The 11302-nt window shown below is 45.6% G+C and overlaps 1 protein-coding gene across 4 annotated transcripts in view; it reads right to left on the bottom strand.

Moving 5' to 3' along the window:
• Positions 1-3746: 3746 nt before the first annotated feature.
• Positions 3747-11302, bottom strand: part of Znf7 (zinc finger protein 7) — a 13174-nt gene continuing 5618 nt past the window's right edge. For 2 of the 4 annotated variants that reach the window (XM_004638860.2, XM_023723958.1), the window contains exons 4-5: positions 9068-9184; positions 3747-5601 (exon numbers count right to left, since the gene is read on the bottom strand). In XM_004638860.2, coding sequence (XP_004638917.2) covers positions 3851-5601; positions 9068-9184 — 1868 coding nt within the window. In that variant the 3' untranslated portion in view covers positions 3747-3850. The remainder of the gene's footprint in view (positions 5602-9067; positions 9185-11302) is intronic. The other 2 variants (XM_023723959.1, XM_023723960.1) reach the window with 2 other exon arrangements.

Here is an 11302-nt window from a genome sequence, read left to right as displayed (position 1 = left end):
CTAAAAAAAAAAAAAATTTGCTAATTGCCAGAGACAGGATTCAGATAACACCCATTCTAGTTCTCAAATTCCTTAAGGAAGATTATCATGCCTCCCCTTCTTTTTCTTTTCTTTTCTTTCTTTCTTTTTTTTGCAGAGCCAGGGATTGAACACAGGCCCTTACACCTGCCAGGCAAGCACTTATTCAACTGAGCTATCTCCCCAGGTCCCCTCCCCTTCTAAGGCCCCACTTTTCTTAGAGAAAAAGCAGTATTTGGCTTCATTCTGACACCAGGAATCTGAACTTTGGTGTCTTGGTTACTCTTCTCTTATTGCTGGGACAAGTACCCAACACCGAAAATTAAGAAAGGAAAGGATTATTTAGCTCATAGTTAGTGGACATTTCAGTTCATACTAAGCTGGCTCCAAGGCAGAGGGCACAAGACAGAGAGTGGAAAAAAGAAAAAGAGCAAAAATAAAAATAAAAATAAAAATAAAAATAAAGAGCAAAGGGAGTGGCAGCAGCTCAGGCAGCTAGCTAACCTCTTTCCTTTCCTCACATTGTAATGCAAACTACCTGCCCCAGGGCAGGTGCAGAACCCACACCCACAATAATCAATCACAAATTCTAGAAGCTACCCATGACTGCATGAGGCTTTGGGGGGGACACCTAGACACCAACCATAATACTTGGCAATGGATGGAAACAAGCAGTCACCACCTCACTGCCTTCTCCCCAGACAAGACTAAGAGGCTTCTTAGGGATGGCAGGCTGTAGTCAAATTCAGACACTTATTTTGCGTTTTGATATAGCCTCACTTAGGAATCCTTAAAGGGGAATGAAAGGAGGAGGTCTGTTCAAATAAAAAGTCAAAAGAATTCAAGGCCCTCAAAATTAAGATGGGCCAGGCCCCTGAAGCCAGACTTCCAAGTCTAAAAAAGCCTTTCACTTCCACAAGAGCAGCTGTCTCCTTTGAGACTGTATTTCAAAGAGCTAACTCACAAGCCCTGAAAGGTATTATATAATACAGGTTCACAGAGCACTTGTCACTAGCTAACTTATTTACACCGTGTGAGACAAAACACAATCAGCTGCAGCATCCTGCAGGAAGTAACCATTACTTATAGCCAGCCAAAGGGGTCAGGGAGATGGCTCAGTGGAATAAGCGCTTCCTTGCAAATGCAAGCACAAGGGCCTGAGTTCAATCCCTGGTTCTGTCAAAACAAACAAAACCCTTATAGCCAGCCAAGGACAACAGAAGACTTGGATCCACTGGTCCCAGACAACTCAGGAAACCTGTCCTAAACTGCATGTGCCCCACTTGCACCACAGCCAAAGAACCACAAAAGGAAGTTCTCTAGGATACTCAGGTACAACAGGACACCCTGGGTAAGGAGGTTAACTTGAGGGGTTGGAAGCTTGGCTGGATCAGCTCAGCAGGGGCATGGAGGGCCTGCCCTAGAGTGATTCATCACGAAAAGGGTATATAAAGGGGTTGAGGAAGGATTTGGTGCATCACTTCCTCGGGAGTTTGATCTTTGCCACTGTGCACTTCCTCGGAGATCAATCGTCATAGCCCCTGCCATTTCCTCAGAGAAGCTCTGATCTTCACAGGACAGAAGAGAGGCTTGATAGATGCCGCAACTGCTGCTTCTTCCTCTGCTCTTCACTGTGTTTTCCTCCACCATGAACTGCTGCCTTGTGCTTTGTGCTACTCTGCCTTAGAGCCAGCGGAGTATGGACTGACACCTCCACAAACTGTGAGCTAAATAAGCCTTTCCTTCCTTAATTTTGGGTGCTGGGTATTTTGTCCCACCTATGAGTAAAAAGTAGCCGAGACACTGGGCAAAACTTTCAAATATAAGCTGCTTTCAGGGGAAAGGGCAACAAAGTGCTGATTTACTAAGGGTACCCAGTATGCTTACGCTCTAGATCCAGAACACCTTTCAAGTCCAGTGTTCAGATGGGTTTTCAAAATGTGACTAGATCATAGATGTGCTGTACTCATCAGATTAATCTGCTGATGAGCTCTCAGCTGAATGTGGTATTAGGAGGTGGATACTAAGGTGGATATGGGCCACTGAAGACATGACTTTGGAGGATGCACTTCTATCCAACTATCCCATTTGCTGGCTGTGGAGAGCTTCCTTCTGTCATGCCCGTCCTGCCTTGGCATAGACTGAACATTCTGAAACCATGAACCAAAATCAATCTCTTCTCAAGTTGTGCATATTTGGTGTTTTGTCCCAGTGTTGGGAAAGGTGATTAATACACTAATAGACTAAAACAAAGCCTACAGGCCCATTTGAAACATGCTCACAGATGGGTGACCAGGATCTTGGATGGAGAGGCCAACACTATCTTTGTCCTCATCCTGCCTTGGGAGGCTGTGTATTGTAGCATCAGACAGATTAGGAAACAAACTCCAGTGATCCCAGGCTGCTGGTCAGATTAACAAGAGTGACTGCTGGAGCAAGAGACTCAAATGAAAACTCAGTTTGAACCCCTAAACTGGCTGGTCCTCAGGGATATAGTTCAGTGGCACAGTACTTGCCTGGGAAGCACAAGGTCCTGAACTGGATTCCTGGTACAAAAACAAAAAAAAAACACTGCCTGGCCCTGGCAGAGCTTTGTACTATGCCACACCCTAGCCTACCCCTACTGTCTGTGTGACCCAGCAGTGTAAGCTGAAGGTCCATTCCCCTGGCTATCTCTCAAGATAGCTGTCAGCAGGGGGAAAAACCCCCAAGGGGTGAGGTAATGTTTTCAGTTCCCAGCAGAACATTCTAGCCTCTTACCATAACAGTGATGAATTCTCCACTTATGTTTGTCACCAACTACACTAACTGTTGTGAATACATCTTGCAGGGCCTTCTGTCCTGCTAGAAGTGCCAGGGGAGTCCATGAGACCCTGATTACTGCTGCAAGTATTCCATCTGCCATCTACAGATCCCTGAGACAGCAGCAAGCTCTATATGACCTCTAAAATGAGTCCTGGGCCAGGGATGTATCTCAGTGGCGTAGTGCCTGCCTTTCAAGTGGAAGATCCTGAGTTTGATTCCTGGTACCAAAAAAAAAGTGTCACTAAAATGAGTCCTTGTAGTACCCTGTAACAGTATATCAACTAAGCGCTGAGATTCTGAGAGGCAGAGAAAACAAGGATCATCCTGCAAGCACCTGGAAATCATGTGTGACCTTGGAACCCTTGCATGTTACCTGGGTTATTTCTACACTGGCTCTGAAGTATGCTCTCTGAATAAAAGCCACACCCATACCTGCTGTACTTAGAAGCCAAGTTGCCTCCCAAGGCCCAGATAGCTCAAATGATCATTGTTTCAAGAAAAGGCACTGGGTGGTGCGATTACAAGTGAACTCTGGGCACTCTGCTTCTGGACACAAGAACATTCACTTACTGTTGAAACTACTCTGAATCATTGATTCCCACGGAAAAACACTGAGTGATGTTGTGAATCTCTTGTCTATCAGGAACTATGCCTGTTCCTCACCTGCAGAACTTGGGCCCACCCTCTGTACTAAGCTCTAAACTTTCAAGTATAGACTGCACTTTGAGTGCAACAGACACAGGCTTTATTGAAGGGGTGTCACGCATTCCAGAAAGCATATTTGTATGAAGTTGGATATTGTCTTTAAGAAAGCAATTTTGAATTTTTAACCAACATTCCAAGTTCTTACCAAAGACATGGTCCCATAAAAAATTCTTCTTTTTTTTTTTTGCGGAACCGGGGATTGAACTCAGGCTCTTGCACTTGCCAGGGAAGTGCTTATTCCACTGAGCCATCACCCCGGCCCTCATAAAAAATTAAGTATTTTAAGGCTACAGATTTATTCACATTTATACCAGTAAATGGTTCATTTCACGTGAATTCTCTGATGTTGAGTAAGCCTTGAGCTCCGATTAAAAGCTTTGCCACAATCATTACATTTGTAAGGCTTCTCTCCTGTGTGAATTCTCTGATGTATAATTAAATGTGAGCGCCACCTAAATATTTTCTCACAGTCATCACACTGATGCAGTTTCTTTACAGTGTTCACTTTTTTACGGCTCACAAAAGTGGGCCCCTGTAGGGTGTTTCCATATTCATAGTACCACTGGGCTCTTGTATGTATTCTCTGGTGTTCAATAAGATATGAGCTCCGACTAAAGGCCTTTCCACATTCATTACACTCATAGGGCTTCACTCCTGCATGAATTATTTGGTGTTGGAAAAGGGTTGAGTTCTGACTAAAGGCTTTCCCACATTCATTACACTTATATGGTCTCTCCCCAGTGTGGACCCTTTGGTGGATAGTGAGCTGTGTGCTCATACTGAAGGCTTTTCCACACTGAAGGCATTCAAATGGCTTCTCTCCTTTATGGATTCTCTGATGGTAAATGAGGCTGGAGCTCTGGCTAAAGGCTTTCCCACAGTCATTACACACATAAGGTTTTTCTCCAGTGTGGATTCGCTGATGCTGAATAAGATGTGAACCCTGGACAAACCCTTTTCCACAGTCATCACATTTAAATGGTTTTTCTCCAGTGTGAGTTCTCTGATGGCGAATAAGCCGTGAACTACAACCAAAGGCTTTTGTACACTTGTTGCATTTATAAGGTTTCTCTCCAGTGTGAATCAGCTGGTGCTGACTCAGGCGAGAAATCCACCTAAAAGCTTTCCCACACTCATTGCACTTAAATGGCTTCTCCACAGCATGACTTCTCTGATGTGCAACAAAGCTTGAACCTTCTGAGGGTCTTGGGATTTGAGGTTTCTCTACAGTGTGCATCCTCTGGTGCTGAGCTAGAGTTGAGCTCTGGCTGAAGGCCTTGCCACACTCCTTGCACAGGTAGGGCCTCTCCCCAGTGTGAGTTCTCTCGTGTCTGACTAGTTGTGACTGCTGGCTGAAGGCCTTGCCACACTCACGACAACTGTAAGGCCTTTCACCTGTGTGGATTCTCTGATGATGGATAAGGCTTGAACTCTGACCAAAAGCTTTGCCACATTCATCACATCTGTAGGGCTTTTCTCCAGTATGAATTCTTTGATGCTGAATAAGTTTTGAGCTCAGGCGGAAGGCTTTTCCACATTCAACACACTTAAATGGTTTCTCTCCAGTGTGGATTCTCTGGTGCTGGTGGAGCTGTGAGCACAGTCTGAAGACTTTTCCACACTCTTCACACTTGTACGACTTCTCCCCACAACACTTAACAGGAAGATTCCCCTGCAAGCATTCAGGTAATTGTTCTTGGCATTGTTGACATCGGTGATGTTTCTCCCGGTTCAAATCCAAGTCTAAAGAGGTTCTCAGACTTCTGCCACATACCTCACATCTCTGCAGTCCTTCTGCACTGTCCCTCTGATATATCTCAGACTGATGATCTGGATCACTGGCTCTCAGCTCCCTATATTTCTGGGCAGTGTCCTTGGTGGCAGTTTTAGGTGCTCCAGTTTTCTTCAAATGGTGCTTCTGGAAGAGGGAGCTCCTCACTGTCAGCCCCCAGCTACTTGAACACCTCTCGGACCAGACTTCAGAATTCCAAGCATTCTCACAGCCATGACTCTGAGGTTTGAGAAGACTGATATCCAGACAGGGCTGCTTACAGTCAGGTTTAATAGTGGACTCTGAAACAACCAGGAAATAAAAATTCTCTTTAAATACTGAGCTTAGAGAAAGGACAAAAACTATGGGAATAGGGTGAATATCCACACTTCCCAGGCAGACTGTGTGTGTGACACACCGTAAGTAGAAACATGGCAAGGAAATTCTTGGAGAATTTTTACAATGTGGCTTCGTTCATATTCTATGCATTCATTTGACAATGATGAAGTGCTCATGTATAACAGAGTGCTGAGAATTGCATGTCCTAATAGGGGTGGACCCCACAGGGTGATTTGGAGTGAATGTCCACAAGAATGCCAAGTGAGGATGGACAAGCAAACAAACGTAAGAGGGTGAAGTCTGCCAAGAAGGATTCAGCTGGTATGTGTGTTGGGGGGGGGGGGTTCCAGAGGTTCCCAAAATTCTAGTTAGCAAGTGAGAACAGAATAGGTCTAAACTGTGAACAGAAGGAATAGACAGAAACAAGAGGCTGAAAAGCTGCTAAGGGCACCACAGAAGCCCTTAGAAGAGGGCTGATGTTGGAAGGGCTGTACCAAGAAGTACTTCATCTTCTCTGCTCCCTCCAGCTGCACTGTCACTGACATTACTCAAAAGGCTGTAGACCAAGAGGCCAGACTAGAGCCCATGCTGACTTCTTCCTAGGAGTCTATGCACCTGTTGCCCCCCCCCCACAAACCCACTCCCCTTCTGAACCCTCCCAATAAAACACAGGAACCTTCCTAATCTGAAATCCCCAGAGTAACTCTACTGAAAGACTTCCTCTTGATAACAACAAACCACAAACACAAAACAACCACAATCAAGCTTCAGCAAATCACCTGCAGCAAATCCACAGCCTTGCCTGGCACGTTCATCCTCATCAGTAAAATTGAGCCTCCAATTCCAGTGATCTGAGCAGATCTTCCACACAGTAAGGTAAGAGTGCCACTTATGCAGCCTATTCTGTGCAATGCACAATTCCACCAATCCTCTGTTGACCTTCCACAGCCCAGTGAGGGCAGCAAATTCCCCATCCACAGCTAAGCAGACTGGCTCAAGGGGGAACAAGTGCACCCAAGGGCACACAAATAATAACAGACCATACAGCCCCAAACCTCCCCACCTCATCATGTAGCAGAGATGCGCCTTTCCTAGCCTTCCTCTGCCACAGGGGTGAGAAAGGACAGTGAGACACACAGCAAGTATTATTTCTCTGACGCCTGTTGGAACTCATAGTTCCTTTGGGAGAACTTCAAGAACTACTATTCTGAATGCAGGCCTACTACTACTGCTGTTTAGCCAGGAATTGTCCAGCCTCCTGCTGCTCAGGAGGATGAAACTTCTATGTGGCTAAGCAACCAAGAGCAACCATGACCAAAGGACAAGAATGTCACAAATCACCTGGCAATGCTCCTAAGTACTACCCTCTGAATTCTGTGACTATGTATGTGAGCAGCTTGGGTTAAAACTTCTGTCCTAACCCTGAATAACACCAGGTCATGCCCACATTCCATAGCCCATTGCCAGCCTCCCTGGCTACTTAGCCTCCCACAGCCACCTGCTCTTGGCAGCCCCTGTCATTTTGCCTGGTCCATTTCTTCCTGACCCTACTCAGCATTAACAGCACCCCCATGGTCCTGAAATTACAGTGCAAGGCTCTCTCCTCTTCCCTGGAACAAAAGACCTTCAGTAAGCTCTGGATAACCCATAGAAAGATGTAAGCTCATGAAAAATGAAAACATACTGTGCAATTAGAAATGTGTACCTTCCAGGGCAGAACAGGTTAGGCTCAAGACCCACTAAGTCCAATGTCCTGCAACACTATGATGGGAACTACAGCTTGGGGCCATGATGGTGGGCAAGGTTGTAGGGAAAGCAGAGCCACAAATCCCCTATTCCTCTGTCTAGTACCCCTGGATATCTGATGCTGGTTGCACTAGCCAGAGGCAAAGTGCCCATCTGGGGATTTCCACTTCACTTCATATATTGAGTAGTGTTACAGTATAATCTATAAGGCTACATTCCTACCTTGCCACAGTCCTGCCTTGCACTCACTGTGGGTTGCTCTGATGTCACTTACCTTAGGGACCACTTATTGACATAAGCTCTCTGAACTGTCTAATTTTGCAACCTTTACCTATCTTTGATGTCATGGTGCACACTACAACCTCCCACCCTGGAGACATTATTGGAAGGCTGAGTTTTAACAGCCACCCTATAGCTCTGCCTCCTTTCCTGGAAGGATCAGAAGGAACCTCTGTTTAGAAGGGCTATATAGACTATATAGGGAGTTACATGGAAATAAGGTTGCTGCAGATGTAATTAGTTATGGTGAATTTGTTAGGGTAGCCTTTATGTCAACAGGACTGTGTCTTTATGAGGATTTGGGTACAAGACAGGCAGATAGGAAGAAATCAGCTGAATGAAAATGGAAGGAAAAGGGATGCAGTTACAGATGGAAGAGCATAAAGGACATATTATAAAAGCTGTCCCTGAGAGCTTTTGTGAGGGGATGGCCCTGCAGACTTCTGGCCTCCACAACTCTTGAGACAATTTCTGTTGTTTTAAGCCACTTTTTGTGACTAAGTTTGTGACATTACAGCAGCCACAGGAGACTAATCCATGCAGGTCCTGATCCGAAGGGCTCAGTTCACCCAGACCCCAAAAGTTCTGGAGGGAGTTACTGGAAAAGGCTCGGATTCAGCAAACATGAAACCTGAGAATCAAGTTCAATGCTTTACCTTAATCTAAAGATTTATGCTTTTTCTTAAAAGACTGTTAGCAAAATTAGAATCTGAACAAAATTTCAAACACATTTATGCATTATGGCACACACCTGTAATCCTAGCGCTCAAGAGGCTGAGGTAAAAGGATTGCTGTGAGTTCAAGGTCAGCCTGGGAAACATACTGAGATCAGCACCTGCCTGGACTACACAGTGAGACCTTGTTTCAAAGAAAAAAAAAAAAAAAAAAAAAGAGGGGGCCAGGGAGATGGCTCAGTAGAATAAGCGCTTGCCTGGCAAGCTCAAGGTCCTGAGTTCAATCCCTGGTTCCACAAAAGAGAGAGAGAGAGAGAGAGAGAGAGAGAGAGAGAGAGAGAGAGAGAGAAATTTCAAACATAAACCATTCTTGGTAAATGCACAGTTGTTTTGTAGTTTGGCCTCCCTACACTTGAGCAGGGTTCCTTCCAGGTTTGTGCCTCCTCCATGGGGTCCCCAGAACTCCAGACACTATCTCAAGGCCCTACTTTGGTTCTTCACCTAGAGCATCTCTTTGTTTTTTTGTTTTTTTTTTTTAATATTTATTTATTTTGCGAGTGTGTGACCAGCTCAGCCCACCAGGGGGCGGGGCTGGCTGGCATGTGGTGCTGGGGGATTGAACCGCGGTCCCTGTGTTTTGCTTAGCTTAGCTTGTTCTAAGTAGGTGCTTTAGACCACTGAGCCATCTCACCAGCCCTAGAGCATCTCTTTGATAAAGCCTGCATCTCACCTGTCTGGAGTGTCCGTGGTGCCTCGGTCCCCTCCGCTCCCTGCAGGTCTAGGACCCATGGCTCCTGTCCCTGCTCCAGTCGGGAGATCAGCTCAGGCTTGAAGACCAGGAATCCTGCTGTGTGTACAGCAAAGAAGACGCTGGAAGCTCATCCAGGGCTCAGCTGGCTCTGGTCTCCAGGTGTGGAGGATGGGGGCTGCCGGACAGGCAGACCCTTGTGGAGGGTGAGGATATGGACACTCCAAAGCCCCTCTTCATCAAACTGTGTCCAGCTCCCCATGCCATATACAGAGAAGGGCACCCCAATTCCCACAACCTTGAGGGAACTTGGTCATCAAAGAGTTTGCAAAGAACAGGCTGCTCTACCCAGGGAAGGAAGGAATGATAAGAGGAATCCCCAGCCCTACCAGTGCCTTACTCAGCAAAACCAGGGCTATCCGGGTCTCTTTCAGCTCAAATGGCTGGGCTTCCATGAAAGAGGTAGGTAATGAAGAAATAAGACTTGAAAATGACAAAAGTAAAGTCAAATGAAGGAGATTTCAAATAAGGCCTCAAGGTCCAGTCTTCATCCTTGGCCTCCTAGGCTCAGCCCTTGAGCAAACAATCTATCAAGAGAATGTGGAATAATGGAGACCTGTGGGCATAGCCCTGGTTCCTCAGTTCTGGAGCTACCAGCCCCCATGGTGTATAGCAGCCCAAAACCCCCATAGGGAGAAGCATCTGACAAAGGGCAGCCACGTTCTTAGTTTTAAAGCTTTGCTTAAGATTCCTGCCAAGTTGGGAAAGGCAGGCAGAAGTTCCAAAAGCCATAGCAAGTCTCAAGCCCTCACATATAGTCAGGAGCTCACACTCAACAGGAGACTGTATTCTCTCCAAAGCACAAGTAGAATATCCTTAGGTACAGCCACAAGGGGAATATGGCCGTTAACTAAAGAACACACATGCAGCCCAATGCCACTCATTATGAAATTAACTACCAAAAACCAGCTCATAAACTGTTACTTGGAAATTAAATGATGAATTACTGATTCTAAATGATACAAGAGGGCTGGTGAGATGGCTCAGTGGTCTACAGCACCTACTTAGAACAATCTCAGCAAAGCACAGAGACCGCGGTTCAATCCCCCAGCACCACATGCCAGCTAGCCCGCCCCCTGGTGGGCTGAGCTGGCCACACACACACACACATAAATAAAATTTAAATAAATAAATAAATAAATAAATAAATGATACAAGAGGGCTGGAGATAGAGCTCAATGGCATAAGTGCTTGCGTGGCAAGTGCAAGGTCCTGAGTTTGATCACTGGTACCAAAAATAAATACATAAATAAATGATACAAGAAAGGATCAGAAAGCCCCAGCCCTACCAGTGCCTTACTCAGCAAAATCAGGGCTATCTGGGGCTCTTTCGGCTCAAATGGCTGGGCTTCCATTAGAGAGGTGGGTAGGCAAGCAAGGATTGTTCCCCAGAGCCTTTCAGTGGTCTATGGCCCTGAAGACTTCTGGCCATAAATCAAAATTTGTAGAATGAAGCTGAAGTATGTAAAGGGAAAATTTCATATATTTAAGCACATTTACTAGCAACAAGAATAGTGAAAGAAAGAAAGAAAGAAAGAGAGAGAGAGAGAGAGAGAGAGAGAGAGACAGACAGACAGACAGACAGGACAGGACAAGACAGGACAAGACAAGACAGACATGACAGATAGACAGAGAAAGTAAAACATTAATGGACCATAAATACTTCTAAGGCCTTCCTTCCCCCAGGCCTGGATAGTTCTGCAACAAGTTCTACCACAAGCAGGAAGATTCCATTAACTACACCTCTATAAACTCCTCTAGAAATTAAACAAACAAACAACAACAGCAAAAAAATAAATAAATAAAAAATAAAGGCTGAAAAAAATAAAATAAAATAAAGGCTGAAGATGCAGTGCAGTGGTAGAGCACTTAGCTATCATGTGTGAGGCCCTGGTCAATGGGCAGCACCATAAATGAACAAACGATAGAGAAACTTCCCCAGCTAATTGCATGCCAAGGGGCTGCGGATACAGCTTAGTGGCACAGTGCATGCCTGGCAAGTGTGAGGTTGTGAGTTTGGTTCCCAGCATAAAAAAAAAAAAAGCTAGGGGCTGGTGAGATGGCTCAGTGGTCTAAAGCACCTACTTAGAACAAGCTTAGCAAAGCACAGGGACCGCAGTGCAATCCCCCAGCATCACATGCCAGCCAGCCCTGCCC

The sequence above is a fragment of the Octodon degus genome, unplaced genomic scaffold (assembly GCF_000260255.1).
Source record: "Octodon degus isolate 3935 unplaced genomic scaffold, OctDeg1.0 scaffold00104, whole genome shotgun sequence".
NCBI lineage: Eukaryota > Metazoa > Chordata > Mammalia > Rodentia > Octodontidae > Octodon > Octodon degus.
The sequence above is the reverse complement of the archived record's forward strand: the minus strand, read 5'-3'. Positions and strand labels throughout refer to the sequence as shown.